This window comes from Cricetulus griseus, chromosome 4, assembly GCF_003668045.3.
Source record: "Cricetulus griseus strain 17A/GY chromosome 4, alternate assembly CriGri-PICRH-1.0, whole genome shotgun sequence".
NCBI classification, from domain to species: Eukaryota; Metazoa; Chordata; class Mammalia; order Rodentia; family Cricetidae; genus Cricetulus; species Cricetulus griseus.
The window spans coordinates 85,079,334-85,103,253 of NC_048597.1; the positions used below are offsets into that span (position 1 = coordinate 85,079,334).

General features: G+C 46.6%; 1 protein-coding gene across 2 annotated transcripts; it reads left to right on the forward strand.

The window, feature by feature from the left end:
• Positions 1 to 881: 881 nt before the first annotated feature.
• Positions 882 to 23,608, forward strand: Alox5ap (arachidonate 5-lipoxygenase activating protein). 2 transcript variants are annotated; one of them, XM_027413726.2, is made up of 5 exons: positions 882 to 987; positions 7,406 to 7,505; positions 15,796 to 15,866; positions 20,997 to 21,078; positions 23,159 to 23,608. In XM_027413726.2, the coding sequence occupies exons 1-5, from the start codon at positions 918 to 920 to the stop codon at positions 23,319 to 23,321; spliced, it is 486 nt and encodes a 161-aa protein (XP_027269527.1). In that variant the 5' UTR covers positions 882 to 917; the 3' UTR covers positions 23,322 to 23,608. The 2 variants fall into 2 exon arrangements, with proteins under 2 accessions (XP_027269527.1, XP_027269528.1); XM_027413727.2 differs by lacking the exon at positions 15,796 to 15,866 and having other exon boundaries at positions 918 to 987.
• Positions 23,609 to 23,920: the final 312 nt, after the last annotated feature.

The following is a 23,920-nucleotide window of genomic DNA, read 5'->3' on the forward strand; positions in this document are numbered from 1 at the left end:
GGTTTCTCTGTGGCTTTGGAGACTGTCCTGGAACTAGCTCTTGTAGACCAGGCTGGTCTCAAACTCACAGATCGTCTGCCTCCCGAGTGCTGGGACTAAAGGCGTATGCCACCACCTCCTGGATCATTTTACTTTTTAAAATCTCATTTCCCCTTTTTCTTTTCCTTCCTTCCTTCCTTCTTCCTTCCTAAGAAATAGTGGTGCTCCAGGATCCTCATGCTGGTCAGTGCCCACAATTCATGCTGAAGGATCCCGGGGAGGCTGCCTATGACAAGCAATATTGGAGACTGTGCCACACACTTGCTTTCCCCCTGGGCTCTGTTATTCCTGGAAGGTAACACAGAAGCACAGTCCAGCCACTTTGTTGAATAATAATTAGAAAAGAAAGAATGAAAAGAAGAGGGAGGAGAAGGAGCAAGGGGAGGAATGGGAGGAGCAAGCGAAGAGGGAGAGCAAGAGGAAAAAGAGGAGGGGAGGAAATGAGGAGGAGCAAGAGGAGGTGGAGGAGTAAAGGGAGGAGGAAGAGCAAGAGGAGCAAGAGAAGGGGGAGGAAATGAGGAGGAGTGAGAGGAGGAGGGAAGGAGCAAGAGGAGGGGGAACAAGAGGAAGAAAGAAGGAACAAGAGAATAGAGTACATAGGAGAAGGCGGAGGAACAAGAGGAGGGGGAGACAGAAGAGGGAGAGACAGAGGAGGGGGAGACGTACGAGGAGGAAGGAGAGGAACAAGAAGGGGAGAAGGAACAAGAGAAGGTGGAGACAGAGGAGGAGGGGAGGAGCGGTGGCAGTGAGTGACTGTTCAGGGACCTTTGGAAACGCTGATGGTGAAAGCCAGAACCAGGCTGGTACTTCCCCTTTCTGCACAGTGAGGCTGAGGTGCTGGGGCCAGACTAGTTGTCTCTGGAGTGCCTGAAGCAAGGATGGATCAAGAGACTGTGGGCAATGTTGTGCTCTTGGTCATTGTCACCCTCATCAGCGTGGTCCAGAACGGTAAGGGAAGCCCTCCCTCGGGGAGAACAGGGTGCTGTAACTTAGGCACACACAGTTCTGTGTGCATATATAGTACGTATCTCTACATACTTCTCTGGAGTTTCGTGCATAGGGGTGGGGGCCCCTGTAAGTGAGTTTGGGTTTTCCTCCTTCTGGACCTTCTTTCACTTAAGTGGTGATGTCAGGCCATGTTTACAGAGGAAAGGCAGCAACCTGAAGGGCTGCTGACAAACTTGACCCAAGTGTCTGCAGTTGGTGTATGACTACGGAAGGGTGGAAGGCAAGCGGCCCAGAGAGAAAGCATGGGGTATGTGTTCACTTGCTCGGATGCTGGGCTGAATTAACTAATCTGCAGGGCCATGGAGATCATCTGTCATCTGTGTGTGTTTTGGGGCTTGTGGGTTGATTTGGGAGCTATAAACAGGAAAGCACCTTATCATTATTTTACTTCTGTATTTTAAAAAGTTCTTTTGGAGAAACAGCCAAAAGCAATGTGTGTGTGTGTGTGTGTGTGTGCATGTGTGTTTGTGTGTGTGACTAGGGATAGAACTCAGGACCTTGTATATTCTAAGTAAGTAGGAAAGTTCTCTGCTATTCGTCTACATCCCAGTCCTTTGGTGTACAACTTTACACACACACACACACACACACACACACACACACACACACACACACACAATCTATCTCTGTATCTCTATTATCTATCATCTATCTATTTCTATCTATCTATGATCTACTATCTGTCTGTCTGTCTGTCTATCTATCTATCTGTCTATCTATCTATCTCTCCATCCATCCATGTATGTATGTGAGAATGTAACTATCTATGCATCTATCATCTGTATTTCTATCTCTCATCTCTCATCTGTCTATCCAGGGAGACATCCCTGTTTCTTAGCATTGCCATTACCCTCATTTAGAGTTAAAGAACTAACAGGGCACAGGTCTGCGAAGGGCAGAGCTGTGTAGAACAGCTGCCTTAAAGTTCTGCTTTGGGCCTTGTCTTTTCCAGGTTGATTTCTTTTTTGGTAAGGAGACCAGTGGCCTTGTGATTTACAGTTTATTAAGAGAAAATTGGAGGTCATTGCTACTGGCAGCAGCCAAGGCTTCATGACAATTGGTCGTGATTACACACTGTCACACTTTGGAATTTGGAGGGCTGAGCCACTTTGGGATGCTGGACTATTTGAGGGTGGAGATGCTAGCACAGAGCAGGACCCAGCTTGGCACACCCTAGCCATGTGTTTCTGCATGCAGCAACAGAGTGGAGTAGTTGGAGAGGGAACAAGTGGCTTATTTAGGCCACTACTTCCTCAAACCACTGCTGTCTCATGCTGGGCTCTCTTGGCTCTATAAACTGACTGGGTGGAGTAAGTAGGTAACTGACACACACCTACACAGACCTTGCTTGATATGAGGTGGTATCTAGGGGGCTTGATGACAGGACAGTAAGCAAGGCCACCTTCTGGGAGCACTGACAGCAGGAACCCTCCAGTCTCATGAAGACAGCTACGTGGGGCAGGGATAGTGCTACTCAATCCTGGGTAGTAGCTCCCCTCTATTGTTCTCCTCTGTACCCCACACTGTGGCTTATGGGCATCGGTGCACAGGCGACCATGTCTCCTCCTGCCAATGCTGTTGGAACTGGGCTCAACAGGAAGTTCAAGTTCACTTTCACCATTGTCCTCTCGGTTCAGAAATGAGTCAGGGGAAGCTGTAAGGCTTCATGTTAGACAAGCAAATGAGCAGCTTGTGCCATCACAGCCCTCATACCACCACTCTTCCCTCACCCACCCCCCTTCGGAGTCCAATAGAAGAGGCATCATGGTGCCAATGTTGGCACACAGCCATTCCACCTGTGCTCAGGGACGGGCAATGCTGCTGCTATGTACAATGGTACCACACAGTGGCTTTGAATAAGCTGTGCTCTCCTGTGAGATTGAAGTCATCTACAAGGACCACCTGTAACTGCTGGAGATGTCTGTTTGGGACAAGTCTTATTTAGATAAGTTGAGACACAGTACCAGTGCTAACTTGTAACTGAGAGCTTAGGTCAACAGTAAGTCCTAAGTTCAGCCTCTCTTTGCAATTCTAATGAACTCTGGGTTTTATCTATAAACCTGTGTGAGAGAGCCTAAAAGATATGCAAACAACCTTTGCTTTTCATTGTCCATGCCAAAACACTATTTGGAAAACTTCCTGTTAGTCAAAAATTTTTTTCTACGTTGTTACCAAGTATGGAACCACTATTTGTGCCCCAGATAAAGAGGTGCAGTGGCTAGCCCCACGTTCTCTGATTTTCTGAGGATGGGTAGTGCCCAGCTTGGCTGGTGTGACTTCCCCCTCTGCCTTCAAACACTTTAGTCATCAAGATGTTTGAACTTAAGGCTCTCTTCCAGTTTGAGCCAGCAGAATGCCGATTTGAGATGACAGGCCAAGCAGAGAAACCCAATCCTGAATTATCATAGCCCAGTTGCTCTCCCAGCACAGCTGTCAAGAAGCCTCAGCTGTCTCCTGCCAAGGGGCGAACAGCTTTGCCATGAGGCAAACCTGGAAAAAACATGCTAATTGTCTTTAATTTACTGTCTTGGCTAGTTTTATGTCAACTCAACACAAACTGGGGTCTTCAGAGAGGAGGGAACCTCAACTGAGAAAGTGTCTCCATAAGATCAGGTTGTAGAAAAACCTGTAGGGCATTTTCTTAGTTAGTGACTGATGGTGGAGGGCTCAACCCATTGTGGGAGGGGCCACTCCTGGACAGGTGGTCCTGGGTTCTATAGGAAAATAGGCTGAGCAGCTATGAGGAGCAAGCCAGTAAGCAGCTCCCCTCCATGGCCTCTGCGTAAGCTCCTGCCTCCAGGTTCCTGTTCTGTTTGAGTTCCTGTCCTGACTTCCTTTGGTGATGACCAATGATATGAAGTGTAAACCAAATAAACCCTTTCTTCCCCAGCCTGCTTTTTGGTATGGTATTTCTATTAGCAATAGAAATCCTAACTAGGACACTTACTGTGGTTCTGCTATTGACTTTTCAGTTTTATCAGGGTATAAGACGTGTACACATAGAACCATTTCACCTTTCACTTATAGTAGGATACACAATGAATTATGTCAAAGTATTGAAAAATAAGCTTTGTGTTAGATGGCTCAGCTCAACCATAGACTCCTGGAAGTACTCTGAGCACATTTAAGGTGATCTAGGCTAAACTTTGGCACTGAGCAGGTTAGGTGTATTAAATGTATTTTTGACTTAAAATGTTTCTTAGGCCAGTGGTGGTGACGCACACCTTTAATCCCAGCACTTGGGAGGTTCGAGGTCAGCCTAGTTTACAGAGCTAGTTACAGGACAGAAACCCTGTCTCAAAACCAAAAAGAAAAAAATATTTCTAACTTAGGGTGAATTTATTGGGAAAGCAACTCCATCAGAGTAGAGGGGCATCTATTTGGGAAGAATAATACAGGAGACCAGGGGAAGAAGGAGGGCTGTCCTGGACATGGAAACAGCAAATTAGGGATTCCTTTTGGCAGGAGTGCTGTTCCCGAAGCCTGCAGAGTGATGGGAAAAAGTGGGAGGACTCAGCACCCTCTTCCCCTCTCCACCCCAGAGCCACTTTCTCCCTTCCTGGGTGTTCTTTCTGAAATGAAGACGACAGAGGAGGGGTTCTCAATAGGTGGGTCTCCACCCGGACTGCATATCAGCTATCCTGAACATCGGATATTTACATTATGATTCATAAGAGTAGAAAAACTGCAGTTACGAAGTAGCAGTGGCATAATTCTATGGTTGGGGGTCACCACAGCAGGGGGAGCTGCATTAAGGGTCACAGTGTTAGGAAGGTTGAGAACCACTGCCTTAGAAAAACCAGCTTCTGATAACCGGTTCATATAAGCTATTCTGAGGATCTGCAACCGTTTCACTGCCACCTCCTGTTTATTTTGTGCTCTCTGGCACCCCTATGCCCTCTGCATCCCCACCCAATTCCTCACCTGAGAAGTGCAGTGGGTGATGCCACCTGTGGTGGCCGTTGAGGGTGTTGTAGATGACGATGGTTCAGGGGTTGTCAGTATCCCCTTTGTGATGCATTCTGAGGATCTGTTTGCGGCCATCTGTGGTGTTCACCTCTCATTCGCCTGTTGATTTTGCTTTAATATTAACAACAAACCAGGAAAAGAGGTACTGATGGTCTTTGCCTACATGGCTTCTGGAATTTACTGGAGGATTACAAGGGCTTGGGGAGAATGGTGAGGAGTAAGGCAGGGAGGGTTGACGTCCACAGATCCTGGACTGAGAAAGACTTGCTTAAGTCTGGACGCATGGGTAGGAAGGATGTGCACGTGTCTTTAGGTGAAGTGAAAAGGGAATCTTGAGAGGTAAAGGATGGAGACAGCTGTGAAGAAGGAGATGTGAGGAGGGAGGCAGGCTTGGGCTAGACAGCAGCGAGATGAAAGAGGAAGGGTTTGCTTTTCTGAGCATGAAGGTGCGGTGGTGTGGACAGAGATGCATAGCTAAGTCCTGCTGTTGACTGTGAGGAACTAGCCTTCGAGTTCCACCATACCTGCCTCATTTCTCTGGGTCCTGGAAAGGAGATGCCTAATTTTCCATTGTGTTTCCTGTTAGTAGAGAAGTTCAGAACAGACAGATTTATTATACTTAAATGGTAGCAAGAGGAGTGGCTCGGCTGGTGGAATTCAGCGGCCCTGAGCCCAAGCCCTCCTGAGCAGTGACCTCCTTTGTCCTCAGAGGGGAACAGCCCCATCTTCAGAGAGTTCCTGAAGATTCAGTGAGGGGACATCTGCAATGTGGTAAGCTCTCTTCAGTACAAGCCAGCCTTTGGATATGCTCAAGATGGGCATGTTCCTCCAAGAGAGTAGGATATATATATATATATATATATATATATATATATATATATATATATCATCACAAAACAGGAAACACTGTATTTGGTGTAGCTGGAGGAGACAAATAGGAAATGAGTAAAGAAAGAAGCCAGTCAAATCCTGTCACTTTCCACTCCCTAGATGGGAGTATGGGAATAAAACAGGGGAGGGAGAAAGAAACTTTATTCTGCATCCTCCCACCTATGGCCATACCCTGGGGCTCCTATCTCTTACAAGACTACAGCCATGGCCTTGGTCAGCTCTTGACTTCTTCCTGTCTTGGGTCTGCCTTTTCTAAGCACCTGATGCATCAAAGACATAACAACTTTTGGCTCCATAGTTGCTCTTTGTAAGCCTGTTAAGTCATTCTGTGTTCTCATCATGTAGCCCTTACCAGGACCCAGCAGTTTCTCTAAACCCAATACGCATTTCTAGGTACTTAGCTTCTCTGTGTTGAGGCTCAGGTGTTACCTTCTTCTTGAGCTTCACTCTGGACATCCTCTGCTATGCAAACTTGTAGACATTCACACCCCCCAACCCCCGTCTCTTTCTCCTCATGTATCTCAGGCTGACCTCAAATGTATTGACCCTGAACCCCTAATATTCCTGCTTTGACCTCCTGAGTGATTAGAGGTGTCTGTCACTATGCTCAGTTTTTTATGATGCCTGGGGCTAGGCAAACTCTCCTGACCAAACTTAACTCCAGTCCCTCTTTTTGTTTTCCCAAGCTGAAGTAGAACCCAGGGACTTTCAGGTGCTGGTCAAGTGGTCTTCTACTGGGCTGCACCCCTGCTACCACCACTTCCTTTGTCCATAGCTTTATATGCTGAACAATTGTATTCTAGGGGTTTTATTTACTGGCTATTTGTCTCACCTTCTGTTTTTGTCTATAAAACATGAGCTTCTTGGGCCAAGGATCTCAGTCTATTTTGTAGTCTATTCAAGCTAACTGTCTGGTTCATGGTAACAGACAACAGATAAATCATTAAAATAGTCATTCACTGGGGCTGGAGGGATGGCTCAGCTGTTAAGAGCACTGGCTGCTATTATAGAGATTCCTGGTTCAATTCCCAGAACCCACACAGTGCCTCACAACCATTTATAACTCCTGTTTTAGGAACTGATGCCCTCTTCTGGCCTCCTTGGATATTGTACACATGTGGTGCATATAATACATACACGAAGGGGAAAACCCATATACATAAAAAAATTAGAGTTATCTATGTAATTGGGAAATTATCATTTATACAATGATCATTCGGTAACTACTTCTTTAGCCTCATTTGTAGTTCTACCGGGTCCTGATCCCCAGCTCAGTCCATCTCCTATCCTGAGCTGGGCCTACTGAGCCAGAGACAGAGGCAGGCAGATGTCTGTGAGTTCGAGGCCAGCCTGCTCTGCAGAGTGAGTGCCAGGATAGGTTCCAAAGCTACACAGAGAAACCCTGTCTCGAAAAACCAATAAATAAATAAATAAATAAATAAATAAAAAAGAAGAACAGAGTGAGCTTGATTATGAACCAAATCTTTCCCTCTGGCAGCATTCTTCGCCCACAAGGTGGAACATGAAAGCAAGATGCAGAATGGGAGAAGCTTCCAGAGGACTGGGACTCTTGCCTTTGAGCGGGTCTACACTGCCAAGTGAGTTCAAATTCTGCTGCTGCTAATAGTGGGGACATGGGCCTGAAGGAATAAGACTGTCCTCTAGGGCACATCTGCCTCTGCCGACCTTCAGAGTGTCCAGGAGGCGGGCTTCTGGGAAGGGAGAGCTTCACTCGGAAGGCTTCTGGATGCCCTTCCTCATCTTGGTGAACACAAGCCTTAGAGGAAGGAAGTGGGGCAGGGGGAGGGGAGGTGTGCGCTCCATGATCCAGAAACACCCAGGGACCAGTTTCCTGTGGCTCTTCAGCTCGAGCCAGCTGTGATTCATAGCAGCTCCAAACGCGTAAACCTCATACCTCTCTGGCATTGTCCAGTGGCAGTCTGGAGGTGACATCAGTGAGTTTCATAACACAGGGGCCCCTTGAGCAATCAAAATGAGGGCAGAAAGATGAAAGCTCTGAGTAATTCATCCCCCTGCCCTCTTGCCTTGACTTTGGAACAGAAAAGCTTTTGGGAGACACCTGAATGGCCCTAGAAAGAGGTTTGTGGGGGTTCTATTTAGCTCACAAATCTGAGAAGACATTACTCAAACATGATCTTCTTTTATGCAGAATATATTTAAACAAGGTCAGCTAGGCATGCTGGTGGCCAGAAGGGCAGGCTCCCTGCTTTGATGTAGGACTGCTTTTCAAGGGAGTGTCAATTTCAACCCTAGGGGTGACTTTGATTCTTCCAAAGGTACTTCCAAGGGAAAGTCACAGCCACCCAATGGTAGGATCAAAGCCAGGGACTCTCCAGGAAGGTCAGGAGGCTCTGTAAGGGGTTCCCATCCAGCTGCCGTTGGCTTCTTGTGAATTAAATTGATTCTGGGTGTGAGAATGACACAGCCCTCAGGAATGAATACACCTTTTCCTGTGTAGGTACTTATTCACTCTTTCTGTGAGGTATAGGTGGTACTGGGGGGGGTGTTCTCCATTGATATTTCCCAGCCCTGAGCTTCTACATTGGTGCATGCCTTGCCTGGAGCACCCACTGTTACTCTAGAAGTCCCCACAGAGCACTCCTAGATGTTTCGCTTTCCATCCTGCCTGCCTGCTCCCCCATAGCAGACATTCCTGCCAGCTGAAGGAACCCTTTGCTGAAGGGCCCACAGGGAGGTGTCTTTGTTACCATTTAGACCTCAGCTTCATTAATCCTCAGTGTCAATGTAAGGCATTAAAAGACACTGGTTAAAAGGCATTACAGACCCATTGGAAGAAGAGCAGAGAAACTGTCTAAGTTGGCATCAATGTTTCTACATCGTTTTCTGTGACGATAACACAAAAGGGCGTCTTGGAAATGTCACGTGCAAGAGATGTAAGGGTATCTCTGATCAGGGGTGGAGACAAAATTGCTCAAAGAAAACCACCGTTTCTAGCAGTGGGGATGAACAGTGCCCTTCTGCCCAGATAATTACTTTCTCACAGTGACACTGAGTTTTTACAGACTCCTCAATCTTCCAGTGAGAGGCCACAGTGGAAAGGCCCCTCACGTTCTTAGAACTTAAGCTCCCACCATGCTGGCAATGTGCAAGGATTGGAGCATCCTGGGAAATCTGCTTCTTTCTTTTCCAACACACAGTCTCACTGTGTGGCCAAGGCTAACCTCAAAGGTGTGCTCCTGTTGCCTGTGCCCTGTCCAGTTCCACCATGCTGTGTCTTTGCCATCTCATTTCTGCCTCTTCCCCCACCTGGTGGAGAAATAGCTTTGTTTTTTATGACCACAGTGTGTTTACACCTGGCTCCTTTAGCTGCTGGCCTCCAAGCTGCAGAAGTACCCTGAGGCTGGTGTTTGAGCAGCACGGCTGGGGAGAGTGGCTTAGAAATTCTGTGATTATGTGGAGGTTCCAAAGGTAAGAATATGTGCAAGGCCAGTATCGAGTGATGGTTGTGTTTGGGGGACCCAACCATGAAGACACTGCAGCTGGTTTTTAAAATCCACATCTTTATCACTCAGCCTTCTTGAGAGGTGGAGGGGAAGAAGCAGACAGGGAAGTCGTGTCGTGTGGAGTGGTAGGAAGTAGAGACCCAGCGAAGAGAACTTCTGTCAGATAGAAGTTGCTCAGATACTTGTGGTTCTCTTACAAAGACCACTTCCTCCCTTGGCCAACAAGCATTTGCGCATGCATATGTAGGTTGCATGAGAGGCTGGAGATCTGTATAGCAGGATCCTGACAAAGCCCAAGGGTACCCTGGCTGTTTGCCTGTGCCAGGAAACCACAAGGAAGGTGATGATGATGAATAGAAAGCCACACCAGCAGTCTCTTTTTTCAGGGCCCTCCAAAAGCACCAAGAAGAGGTAGAAGAAGAAAAGAGGATGTATCCGAATAGTCTCTTATTTTTATGTGCATGAATGTCTTGCCTGCATGTATGTGCACCATGTGTGTGCAGTACCAAAGGGGGCCAGGAGAGGGCATCAGATGTGGCATTAGAGATGGCTTTAAGCTTCACATGGGTGCTGGAAATGAAACTTAGGTCCTTTGCAAGAGCAGCCAGTGCTCTTAACCCCTGAGCCATCTCTCTATCCCAAGAGCATGCATTTAATCTTGCTATCTAGACATAAAACATAGAATGTACAGCTGTACATTGTTATTACACAGAATGACAGTCTTATACTACAGACACACACACACACACACACACACACACACAGTATACAATACTATAAGCTATACACAGCACAACTTATACACAAACATATCTTTCATAAGCTGTAAGACCTAGATTTTTTTTTTTTCTTTTTGAGACAGTGCTTCTTTGTGTGTATTCCTGGCTGTCCTGGAACTTACTCTGTAGACAAGGCTGGCCTTGGAACTCACAGAGATCCATCTGCCTCTGCCTCCCAACTGTTGGGATTAAAGGTGTGCGCCCCCACTGTCCTGATAAGACCCAGATTTTTGTGGACGAGTGTAGGATCATGCATATTTCGAGGTCTTGGCTATGAAGGAAAATAACCTGAAAGATAAATGATATTTACTGATGGACATAAAAGACCAAGGCATGTTATTTTAGCATGAGCTATGTATGATTGATGAGGGAATAGATAGACTGAGAGTCTGAGACAGTGGATTAACAGATGACCCAGCTAACATCAGTAGAGACCATCAGATCAGATCTCTAGATTAACAGCTCGTCTGACCACTGGGACAGTGCTGGGTCAGAGATTTCTAGATAAAATGAGCTGGATCTTGATTCTTTCACACGCACAGAATGCAATTCAACACTCTGGTCTTGGAACATAAGCACAGTAGTGAGCCCCGAGTCAAAGCTTGACTTTAGGAGGAAGATTCTAGTTAGCTGATGTGGATTCTTCCTTGGGAGTGCAGGTACGCGTAGCTGTGGGAGAGATGGGTGTCCAGAGATGAGCTCTATGGTTCCAAGTTCATGGGTCATTAACAAATGTTCAACAAAGAACAAATGCTTCCTGAAAAGCTTCTAAGGACAGTCTAGTTCACCAGTGTTGTAATTAACCACAGAGATTCCCCTTTCTGCTCACTTTCTGTCAGAGCACATTCTGAGAAATGTTACACTAATGTGAAGATACTCCAACATCTCTTGGTGGCCACTGTGGCCTCATTTTAAAGGCAGTGTAATTTAAAGCCTCTATAAGGAGCCTGACTGGTGTTGACAATACGGTTAACTCTTATTCATGGTACTTCCTTATTTTAACTTAATCCAAACAAACCAACAGAATTTTAAAGTGTTTCTCTGTTATATTTCCAGAGGTGGGAAAAAGGAAAGAAAAGATAGCCCAGGGCCTCTCCATAAAACAGTTAGATTGTGGGGCTTCAGCTTTACTGAATGGTGATTTATTGCGAGACCAGCTGAGCAGACCCTGTTCAGACCTCAGAGTGAGAGTTACCCGTTCTGTTTGAAAAAGAAAAGCAAAGCAAAGATACAAAGCTCCTCAAAAGGAAAACAAATGTATTAGTAATATTGGGGGAAGTTTCATTCAAATGTACCAAATCTACACAGAACATGTTTTATTAGGAAGAAGGTAATTGAAATATAGGCAGGAGCAGCGGAAAGTCTGTTCTAGTCATTGGACAGCTCTCTCGAGGGTGCAGATTCCTGGGAAATTAGCGATCCTCTTTCCTTTCATTACCTAGCCAAAATTGCTGCTTCATGGGCCATGGAGATTGCTCAAGCATTGAGTGGTTGCCATGCAAGCATGAGGACCAGAGTTCAAGCCTCAGCAACCGTATGAAAGAAAAAAGAAAGGGAAACCAAGAGTCGTCCAATGCTGGGGAGGCAGAGACAGGTAGATCTCTGGGCCTCACTGGCCAGCCTAATCCACAAGCTCCAGAGAGAGACCCAGGACGCCAACTTCTGTTCTCCACACACACAGGTGCTCACATGCACGGGTGCACACACATGCACACCAACATGCACACCCCCTCTCCAAACCACTACCTCAAAACAGACAAAATACGAGGATCAGGCTGAAGCAGGGAGAAACCAGTGTTACTAATAGGTAAGGTCAGCTGACATTGCATGCTGTTAGACCAGTTGGAAGGGTTTTTCTCTGCCTTTCTTGAGCTGGGAGATGGATCACAGTTTTTTCAATCCCGAGGCTGCAGTGTTGTGATCCTACTGATAATGTGGGCATAGGAATGCTGCTGGCACCCTGGAACTGCTACAGTTTAACTGTGGACCCAGCTATTCAGTGAGCGAGGAACTGCAACAGACAACAAGTAAGGACCTCCTGCCCTTTGGAATTCTGTGTCCACTAGACCTATGTAACTTGTGTGGATCCAGGTCACCCCACCCATGAGGCCATCAGGGCTCTGCATTGTGTACTGTGCCTGGTGTGAGGCTGTCTCCAGGGGAGGAGACCTGGGTCTATCACCTACAACATTCAGTGTCTTCTCTAGTGAAGGGCTTTTTTGACAATAGGAAGACTTAAGGTCTTTGTGGCTGGGAAAGGACAGCCAGACATCTCTAGGCTCTATATACCATATGGATCAAGGGGGATTAATCCAGATGTATTATCCAGATGTGCTGGTTATTATTATTATTATTATTATTATTATTATTATTATTATTTGCCAACTTGACACAAGCAAGGTCATCTGGGAAGAGGAACCCCAAATAAGAAAATACCTCCATCATATTGACCTGTAGGCAAGTTTGTAGGGCATTTTCTTCATTCATGATTGATATGGGAGGGCCCGGCCCATGTGAGATGGGCCACCCCTAGGCAGGTGGTCTTGGGTGGGATAAGAACAGGCTGAGGGAGGCTGGAGCGATGGCTCAGTGGTTAAGAGTACCATCTGCTCTACCAGAGGACCAGGGTTCAATTCCCAGCACCCACATGCCAGATAACAACGTCAGTAACTCCAAGATCTAATCCTCTCACACAGACAAACATGTAGGCAAAACAGCAATGCACATAAAATAAAGATAAGCCGGGCGTTGGTGGCGCACGCCTTTAATCCCAGCACTCGGGAGGCAGAGGCAGGCGGATCTCTGAGTTCGAGGCCAGCCTGGTCTACAAGAGTTAGTTCCAGGACAGCCTCCAAAGCCACAGAGGAACCCTGTCTCGAAAAACAAACAAACAAACAAACAAACAAACAAAAAAAGCAAAGAGAGAGAGAGAGAGAGAGAGAGAGAAACAGGCTGAACAAACCATGAGGACAAGCCTGTAAGCATGGGGACAAGCCTGTAAGCACTGTTCCTCCATGGCCTCTGCTTCAGTTCCTACCTCCATGTCCTTGCCCCGACTTCCCTTCATGAAGGACTATAAGCTATAAGGTGAGAAGAAAAAATAAAGCCCTTTTATCCTCAAGCTGATTTGGGCTATGCCACAGCCATAGAAAGCGAAATCACCTCTATAACACAACAGCTGTCACAGGCTAGTTTTGAGGCGAAGAGGTTTATAGTGTTCGTGATTCTGGAGGTTCAAGTACAAGATCAGGCGACCGCATAGGGTCAGGTCAGTGGAGAGGGCAGTATAACTTGGATCACAGTTGAAAGGTGTTAATCTGAGGGTTCATAGTGGAAGCCAGCGAAAGAGTGGAGAAGGATGAGAGGGATGGGAGGAAGAGTGGGAATGGGGAGAGAGTGTCCAGCAAACCCTTTCAGGGCACATCTTCAATGGCTGCCCATAGGCCCACCTCCTGAAGGTCTTTAGCACTGCATTCTGGGGACCAATGTGCAATATATAATAATAGGTAATGTATAAGGGACTATACTCAACATTCAAATGAGAATAGCAGACTTCTTAGTGGTTCTGAGGCATGAGACCCTAGCAAGAAGCAGTCTGAACATCGTGTTTTGGCTTTTACCCACAAAGCCTGAACCCTGCCAACCCGCAGCTCTCAAGTTGCACCACACCCAGAACCACCTGGAAGGCTTGCTAAGGCAAGGTTGCTGCGCTTCTTGCCCAGTTTCCAACGCCACACGTCTAAGGTGGCGCAAGCACTTGTGCATCTAATAAGTCCTCAGTTGCCTCGGATGACCCTGGGATGGGGCCCACAAGAGAACCTCTGCATCACACCGCTGACTTAGCGCCTCAGAGGGCGGAGTTACTGTCGCACTGACACTGGTTTTGTGGGTGAGGAAAGGGAACCCAGAGAGATAGCTAATGCTGAAGCTGGTTAAAGTCCCACCAAGGAACGTGTCCCAGTCAGCTATTCTTTCCACAGTCGCATGTTACTCCCCGATACCTCTCCTACCTTTGTTCTATTGTTTTTCCATATTTTTTGCATTTTTGTTGTTGTTCTTTTTCCAGACAGGAGTTTCTTTGTGTAAAAGCCCTGCCTGTCCTGGAACTTGCTCTGTAGACCAGGCTGGCCTGGAGATCTACCTCTGCCTTCTGAGTGCTGGGATTAGAGGCATGGGACACCACCGACTGGCTGCCTGTGTATGTGTGTGTGTTTAAATCCTAGTTTAGGGACTACAAGCTGCACCCATGAACACTTACTGTTTACATCGTGAAAGAGTTCCAGGGTTTGGAGACAAATAGGCCAAGTGTAAATTCTGGCTTCCTTTAGCTCCCACTCCTGAGCTGGGAAATCCTAGAGAGTTAGTTAGGCTTTGGTTTCTCCTCTGAACATGACTGTAGTTTATGGTAGACAGAATAACAGCCCCTAACACTTCATATTCGTATGAGACTGTTATTTCATTATATGGAGAAATGCAGGTTCATTTTGAAAAAATATCTTTCCTGGTTCATGTGAGTCAGGCTTATTTGTGTTGTGTGTGTGTGTGTGTGTGTGTGTGTGTGTGTGTGTGTGTGTGTGTGTGTGTAGGTGCCCAAACATGCCAGAAGAGAGTGTTGCATCCCTTACAGCTGGAGTTACAACTGATTGAGAGCAAAATGGGAGGAATGCTGGGATCCAAAGTTGGGTCCCCTGGAAGAGCATCAAGCACTCTCAGCTATGGAGCCTTCTCTCCAGCTCCACAAATGGAGTCTTTTAAATTAGGAGACAGGCTTTACATTAGAAAGCCTCATTGGTCATCCTTGGCTTTGAGATTGGAAGGGGTCATGAGCCAAGGAATACCGGGAATCCCCAGAGTCTGGAGAGTCAAGGCAATAGCCCCCCACCCTCGGAGAGCTTCAGAGAGAATGCAGGTCTGTCCATACCTTGATGTGTAGCTTAGGGAGATCCATTTCTGACTCTGACCTCTGGAATGGTGACACAATGAATCTGTGATTTATAAGCCACTGAGTTGGTGGCCGTGTGTTACAGTAGCTAAAACAAATTTCATAGAGTCATCTAGTATAGTCCCAGGAATGTGGGATGCTTACAAGTTAGAGGCTGGATGGCAAACACCAGCACAGTGCCTGGCACAGAGGGGCAGCCTTCCCTGGACCATTAGAAACCTTCTCCGATCAGCTTTTGTGAACCGACCTTGGTTTCTTTAGGACTTTGAGGAACTGTTTTTCCACCTGGCCCACCACTTTCTATAGGATACAGTTTCCCTTAGCTGGGCATTTTCACTCTGCTGCTCCCATTCAGACAGCAACCACACCTTGCTGTCTGCTTTGCTCACTTGTTATTCCAAGAAGTGCATGGGCACCACCCACCACGGGAGCCCTGCCAAAGAAGCACAGCCTCTGATCTGCTTCACCTAAGCAGAGTTAATGAGTTCTGAGTGTGCTTGCTTGCTACCACTCTCTGTTGGATGTGGTGCCAGCTGGCTGCACTCTCAGGGTAGATGTGAGACAAGAGAGGGGCTTGTGACCCTTGCATAATGGTGATTATGAACTAGGGTCTTCAGGTAATTTTCAGGCCAAATTGAAGTCACGTGTTTTCTGATTTCTTTCTGCCCTGTTTGCCCTACAGCCAGAACTGCGTAGATGCATACCCCACTTTCCTTGTGGTACTCTGGACTGCGGGACTACTTTGCAGCCAAGGTAACCGTGATTTCCCTTTGTGAGTTCCCTTTCTATAATGTGCAGCTCTCAGGGTTCAAAGAGCAGGCATTTTGTTGAATAGCCTCGACTGGACCTACAGCTCTTATCCAGGATGCCCTGGAGAGATGAGAGCCCTGGGGAGGTTGTGTTCCAGGCATGCTCAGTGCGGGCGCAGTGTGGTGTGGTAATGCATTGCTAATGCTTGCTCCCTGGTGGCTGGTTGAGAGCGCTGCGCTGACAAGGGTGGTTTAAGGCTAAATGTGACTCAGAATGCGTAAGCAGTGTTAGCTCAGATACAAGGGCATTGTAAATGAGAGCGCCAGAGGGATCTATTTTGGGACTGCTGCTGCTGGCAGTCTTCTGTTAATAAGCTCCCAGCACGCTGGCCCTTCCTCGGGCATGCATGTACAGAGCATGGGCTGGGTTCCCGTTGAACCTGGGTGATCAGCTGCACACAGTCTTGGTTTCAATGAATCTGAAGAACAGATTGATTCCCAGAGGTGCTTTGCAATTAAACGGAAACCGGAATCATATGCTCTTGGCTCTTTTTGAAGACTGAACATCAGAAAGCTGCGACTGAGACTGGCATTTGTTTGGTGGTGGCTCAGTGTGGCTGGGGCTGCTTCAGCAGGACCCATACAGAAAGGCCAGAAGCAACCATTTGACAAACGGTTGGATTATTATCATTTTTTACTGCTCTATAGAGTCTGACCTGTGGATATTAGTTTCCCTGTGACCCTTGAGGACACTTGGTTCAGGGAACAAAGTTCAGGGTAATTCAACTGGTGGTGAGCCTCATGGGCAGGATTAGAGCTTGGGTCTTTTAGTTCTAACTTCTGGATTTTCTCTAAGCATTCTTTTACTGTCTCAATTCATGTTGTAAATTCACCTTGAACATTTATTGTATGTCAACTTTGTCCTGAATGTAGGAGGATCAATAATACACAAAAGGACAGTTAGAAAGTAGGTAAATGGGGGCTGGAGAGGTGGCTTAGTGATTAAGAGCATTTGCTGCTCTTGCAGAGGACCAGAGTTCTGTTCCCAGCACCTCCTCTAGGCAGCTCACAACTGCCTGTGACTCTAGTTCTAAGGGATCTGATGCCCTCTTCTGACCTCCAGGGGTACTGCATACACATGCTCTCTCTCTCACACACACACATATACATATATCGAAACAATAAAAATGAATCCTTTTAAAAAATTAATAAGTAGGTAGATGGATATGCTTTTGCCAAGAGTGAGACTCACTCCTAAGAGCAGTAGAAACGACTGAAGAGATGCCACACGGTCTCTCTTAGCGCCTTGAAGACTCTCTGTAACTCACCATTTATTTTCCATTTTTTACCTTGAGTGAGATTATAAAAATGTATCTGGCATCATTTGAAAAATCAGGTCAAAGAAAACCCATATGAGGACTGATAAGTCTTGTTGGGTCTGATTGATACTAGATAAATCTGCTGTTGCCTCTCCAGTTAGGTGAATACAAAGGCAGTCCAGAAGTATTTCAGAGCCCTGGAAATAGCATCTCTGTCAAGAAAGACATCCACATTGCCAGGGCTCAAACACATCAGTCAGCTATAGTGGTCATTGCCTTTTTTTTTTTTTTTAAGATTTTATTTATTTATTTATTTATTTATTTATTTATTTATTATGTATATAACATTCTGCTTCCATGTATATCTGCACACCAGAAGAGGGCACCAGATCTCATTCAGGGTGGTTGTGAGCCACCATGTGGTTGCTGGGAATTGAACTCAGAACCTTTGGAAGAGCAGTCAGTGCTCTTAACCTCTGAGCCATCTCTCCAGCCCCATTGCCATTTTTTTTTTAATGAATACAGAGATTATATATGTTGTTCAGCTGAAAGGAACCCCAGAGACTGTTCTGTTTCAGACCCCTCCCTTTGAAGACTGTCCCAAGATCCAGAAGGACAAGTGGCTTATTTAATTTCATAATTTTAGAGCTTAGATTGGTACCTGCTTTGCAGTTCACATGACTCTAGTTCCCCTTGGAAAGTCTCTGCTATTCCCTGCATAAGGCAGGAGCTATGAACCCTTTCCACACCTGTTGCCTATTAGTTTATGTCCAGTTGAACTCCAACTGAAAGAGAAACAGGCCAAGGAAAATCAGAACAGAGCTGTCCAGATGGGAAAACTTTATGCAAAGCAAATCATTAATTGTGACATAATTAATGGTGACAGTCTTGTGGCTTTTAGGAATTAGGACAAGTCTCAAAGTTTATTTTTTCTTCCCCTTCTTTATTTCTAGGTTGTTTTAAAAATGGTTAATTTTATTTTAAATTCTGTGTCTGTGTATGGGTTTGTGTTCGTGAATGCAGTTGCTCCTGGAGGTCAGAAGAGGGCATCAGATCCCCTAGAACTGGAGTTATAGATGGATGGGAGCAGCTAGCTTGTGTGCTGGCAATCAAACCCTGGTCTTTTGGAAGGGCAGCAAGTGCTCTTAACCATTGACCCATCTCTCCAGCCCCTCTTTCTGTGTTCTCACCCCCCTATGAGATGGGGTTTCTTTGTGTAACCTTGGCTGTTCTGGAACTCTCTCTGTAGACCAGGCTGGCCTAGAACTCACAGAGATCCACCAGCCAATGCCTCTGGAGTTCTGGGATAAAGGCATGTGCCACCACTGCCCGGACTCTTTCTAGGTTCTTGATATGTTTCCTAGGCTGACCTTGAACTCCCTCTCAATCTCCCAAGTGGTTGGATTACAGGTGTGAGCCACCATTCCAAAGTGTGTCTTTTTTTGGGGGGGAGATGGGGGTGGAGGGCTTTTCTCAGTCTGTGCTTCTTGATACGTAACAGTTGAGCCTTCTATCTATTGAGAACTTCATTGTTTATGGCTTACACAAGAAGTATTGGTTTTTGTTTTTGTTTTTTTTCTGTTGAGAAAAGGTTTATTGCAGCACACAGGTCTAAGCGATGCTCCATTATAGCAGAGAAGCCCCAGAGCTCCCGGGAGCTGGTTGTATAGCATCGGTAGTCAAGAGCAGAGAGCAGTGATGAGTGAATAAATATGAGTGCTCAGTGTGCTTCCTCCACTTATATCCAGTCCGGGGACCTTGCATAGGGAATGGTTCTGCACAAAGTTAAGATGGATCCTCCCAAACCAACCAACACCATCAAAACGACTGACCACAAGCATGCTCAGAGGCTCACCTCCAAGGCAATTCTAAATTTTTTGTGGGGCTGGAGAGATGGCTCAGTGGTTAAGAGCACTCATTGGTTGCTCTTGCAGAGGAACCAGGTTCAAATTCCAGCATCTATAGGGCAGATCACAACCACCTGTAACCTCAGTTTCAGGGCATCTGTCTCCCTCTTCTGGCCTCTGTGGGCACTGCGTGTACAGAATGCATATACATAGATGAAGGCAAAACACTCATTCAAGTAAAATAAAAATAAATATTAAAAACTCTAAAAATGCTTCCTCTGTATGGTTCAGATTAACAATGGGAACTCCATAGATGTTACCACTGCGGGTGGTGGCAGTTTAACCGTTTTGAAATCAGAAAGACCTGGAAATCAGAGCTGCCTGCATGATACTTGCTGGACTTTAATAAATAATTCATTTGACAAATATTATTGAAAGCCTATATGTTCCAGGCACTCCACCAAGTACAGAGGTGATCCAGGAAAAGACAAGCATCCTCATGGACTTTTGGTCTTTGCTTAGATTTCTTCTGTCTGTAAAACAGAGACTGGAAAGCTCTCCCAACCAGCAGGCGGCTTTGGAGCCTGAGGTGCCCGGCAAGTGGGAGGTTCTCGCTAATGGAAGCTGTTTTGGTGTTGAATGATGCTGTGAGGTGGGGGAGGGGCTTTCATAGTGTTTTTCCTCACATAGCCCTATTTACTCCCACACTCTTTCTTAAAAGATAGAAACCAGTTGTAGCCAGTCTTTATCCTTACATAGTAGGAGAGCTGTGGCCAGCCTTAGTCCACACACAGTAGGAAAGCTGTGGCCAGCCTTTGTCCACACACAGTAGGAGAGCTGTGCCAGCCTTTGTCCACACACAAGAGGAGACCTGTGGCCAGCCTTTGTCCACACACAGTAGGAGAACTATGACCAGCCTTTGTCCACACACAGTAGGAGAACTATGACCAGCCTTTGTCCACACGTACGACCAGTTAAGCACCTGTTCTAGGTCATTCTCTTAGGGAACTGGTGTTTTCAGCTTCCAACTCTAAATTTAGGATTTTATGGGGGTGACCAGAGTGTTGTCTGCAGCCGTTTCCCCAGATGCTGGAATGGAAAGAAATCTTCCCTAGAGGCCAGAAAAACCTGCTTTGTGTGCCAGAAACCCCAGGGCCACAGGGTATGTCTCCAGGGACCAGTTTCAGAACTGGGGCTTTGGTTCCTGCTGTGAACCCTTCCCTGCCTTCCTTCCCAGCCAATGGCCTTACAGAAGCCCCTCTGGCTGCCTGAGTCCAAATTCCCTTATCTAGGGATAGACATGTTAAAAGATTCACATCACATGACTCCTAAGCAAGAACTTTGTGTAGCACGCCTTAGAGCCGGTACTTGACCTCCACGCAGCCCTTTGGCTTTTATTTGAAGTGTATGTATGCTGCTTGTCTTTTGTCAACTTGACACAAACCTACATATATCTGGGAAGAGGGAACTTAGCTGAAAAAATGCCTCCATAAAATTGGTCTGTAGGCAAACCTGTGGAGTAGTATCTTGGTTAACGATTGATGTAGGAGGGCCCATCCCACAAGGGTGCTGCCAACACCCAGGCAGGTGGTCCTGGGGTGTATAAGGAAGTAGATGAGCAAGCCATGAGGAGCAAGCCAGTAAGTATTGGTCCTCTGTGGCCTCTGCATCAGTTCCTGCCTCCAGGTTTCTGCCTTGAGTTTCTGCCCCAACTTCCTTCAATGATACACTGTGATGTGGAACTGTAAGCTGAAACAAACTCTGTCTTCTCCAAGTTGCTTTTGGTTACAATGTTTTGGCGCAGGCAACAGAAACCCACACAGAGATGGTGTGCTAGCCTCCACTTTCAGAACCCAGGGTCTCTGATGAGTTTTGTGATCAAACACTAGTTACTTAATCACTGAAACTGTTGTATGAATGACAGTTTGGGAGACTGAAACTGATGCGTGTTGTCATTTCTCTACTTAGTTCCTGCCGCCTTCGCGGGACTGATGTATTTGCTTGTGAGGCAAAAGTACTTTGTCGGCTATCTGGGAGAGAGAACTCAGAGGTAGGTCTTGGGGTGCTGAAGAACTTGATTTCATGTATGCTTTCCCAGTAGGAGGGTGCTACTGTTGAAGGACACTCTGACCGCCACTGAGAGCTGAACAGGTTCTCCTTGGATGAAGGGAGGCCAGACTAGGACCCCCGCTCCACCTCCCTGACCTTTAAGGGCTCTGAAAATGCAGCTAAGGAGTTGCCTAGTTTTCCCATTAAAGTTTCCTTTGCACAGCCTTGCCTCACAGGGGTGTTTTAGCATGCTGGGCTGTACATTGCTTGCAACTGCACACCAGCTGTTCTTCATGGCGGAATCTGGGGCAGCAATGACATTTTCGGTCTGACTTCCCAGGCCTCTTGTGTGAATTAAACATCTCATCATTTGTCAAGAGACCTAAAGTTTGTACCTTACCACAGCCTCTCTTGAGTAACAAGTCTGGGAACCCTCAGGAGCATTGAGAATACAGGTTGTAGTAATAGTAAGTCCACAGATCAGTCCATCGCACGGTCTACAGATGAGCCACACCTAGCCCTCCTCAGCATTTTCCTTCCTTTAGTGATGTCACTCCCAACCACTGACTACCTGATTCCATCCCTGAAATTCACACGATGGGGAGAATGGACTCCTTCAAGTTGTCTTGACAGCATAGGTATGGCATGGGCACAGACATCATCAGTCAATCAACGCTCAAGAATTTTAACAGAGAGGGATCTAGTGACCTACATCCTCTGATTGCACCCCACTTTTCAAAAGCCCATCCAGCTGTGAACTGATGAGGTTGGTGCCCTCGGCATCCAATTATTTGTTAATAGTGCCACCAACTGGAGACCCTTTGACATTTGGGCGTTTAGCGACATTTTTTTACCCAGGCAGTAAGAGCCAGCTAGTTGGGCTTCAAAACTTCTGATGTCTGTGGGTCACACAGGGAGCTTGTTGGAATGCAGGGTCTGCATCCTGATTTGAGAAGGACTCAGGAGTTTCAGCTCCCCAAAAGTCCCAGCAGATGCTGATGTTCTTAGTCCCAGGGTGACAGAGTAGGGAGGAGGTTGGTACCCAATTGCTGAGCAACACTTGCTGTGGGAGTCGAAAGTCTTAGGGTTCCTTTCAATGAAATAAAATAAGCCAGATGCTGGAACGTCAGATGCTGGCTTTGGCTCCTCTGCTTGAAACAGCCTGCAGCAGCAGGAGTGCACTGGTCCCGCTGAGTTGGCCCTGCTCTGTCATTAGATCTGAATGTCCCATGCCCTGGGCTGGTTCTTCACTGACAATCTTAACAAACGGTTTCACTGGCCTTTCCAGACATGCCAGCTCCATTCAGATGGGTCCAGGCCCAGCAAGCCAGGTTCTTGTAGAGGGACAGAGGACACGGGTGACCTTTGCACGCCATTACACAGTCACTTCCTCATGAGGAATTGCCTCCAATCCCCAGCTTATTCTCTGGCAAAGACATTGAGGAAGAAGAAGAGAGGCGAGGAGAGTATGGGGCAAGAGGGGAGGGGAGGGGGAGGAGGAGAGGAGGGAGGAGGAAAATGTTTCTTTCCTCCGGAATGTAAAAGCTTTTTCCATCACTGGATGCTTACCTCTCTTTCGTGCAAACCTCATTTCTTCCCAGGCAGCCTCAGGAGGGTAGGTTTAAGCACCTCCACTAACTTATTTAAACCATCTCCTCTAACACAATCTTCAATATACCCAGCCTCTAGCATGGGCCTTATAGGCCCACCTGACAGGGACCACCCTGCAGAGTTGCTTGATGAGTTCATGGTGCTCCCAAGCCTCAATCAGATTGTCTGACCACTGTCAGGACCTGCCAGCATCCTGTCACCAAGGATCTGGAGTTAAGGACACTAGAACTCAGGGATGCTGGGCCACCGAGCCCTAACGGTGATAGGCTCCGTAGGCAGTCTCCTTTGCCTGGCTTTGAAACATGCTCAATGGTTAATAGCAAAGGCATGTCCACCATCGCTATGAAGAAAGGCATTACTGAGTAAAAATGAGTTATAATTTAAACCTGTGTGTCTGGAAGCGGCAGTGTTTTGGGGTGAAATGGGTGCCATTTATGATGTGTCTATCACTCTTTTCCCTTCTTCTGCAGTACTCCCGGCTACATATTCGGCAAGCGGATCATCTCATTTCTGTTTCTCATGTCCCTTGCTGGGGTACTCAACCATTACCTCATCTTCTTCTTCGGGAGCGACTTTGAGAACTACATAAGAACTGTAACCACCACAATTTCCCCTCTGCTTCTCATCCCCTGATGGCTGGATACAGAGTGGGCCGATCACCGATCAATAGAGAGGCATTATAATTCAACCCTCTGAAGGTCTCTGCTCCTCCTCAGCTGTAGATGTTGTAAATCTAGTGGCCCTCTGGGCTCCACAGCATCAGTTAACCTTGCTTTTCCGGGAAGAAAATAATTTTGTGTCAGCTCCGCCCCTTGAACATGGCAGTGGCCCGGGAATTATTGTCTAGCTCCATCCTGCCCTTCTCCTGGCTTGTTGTGCTCTCTGAAGGTGTCTTGTGACCAGACGTGTGTTTTCCTAAAATAAAGGGCATTGACAAAATTTTGACTGGTGGCTCAGTTTGGGGGCGACATTTCCATAGTAACTACGAGTGTTTCTTCAACCTACATGATGATAATTAAAATCACAATATCCATATTATGGACACTGATGTCTTTAATTAACTAAGTATCTTCCCCTGCCCCGTATTTGCATTAGGTTGGCATCTTACATCACTACTGTCATGCCCAACATTTGCTATGGCATGCAGTTTAGAACGTGCTGTAAGAGTCGAAGATAACGTCAGGCTCATCATTAGTGCCACCAAAGGCTGGCTAAACAAATGGACAAATGAA

Bases quoted from the DNA above. Each gene is read 5' to 3' on its own strand.
- Alox5ap (XM_027413726.2), top strand. From the start codon at position 918: ATGGATCAAGAGACTGTGGGCAATGTTGTGCTCTTGGTCATTGTCACC. The intron at 988-7,405 runs GTAAGGGAAGCC...TCCCTCTGGCAG, and splicing joins CATCAGCGTGGTCCAGAACG to CATTCTTCGCCCACAAGGTG. The intron at 7,506-15,795 runs GTGAGTTCAAAT...TTTGCCCTACAG, and splicing joins GAGCGGGTCTACACTGCCAA to CCAGAACTGCGTAGATGCAT.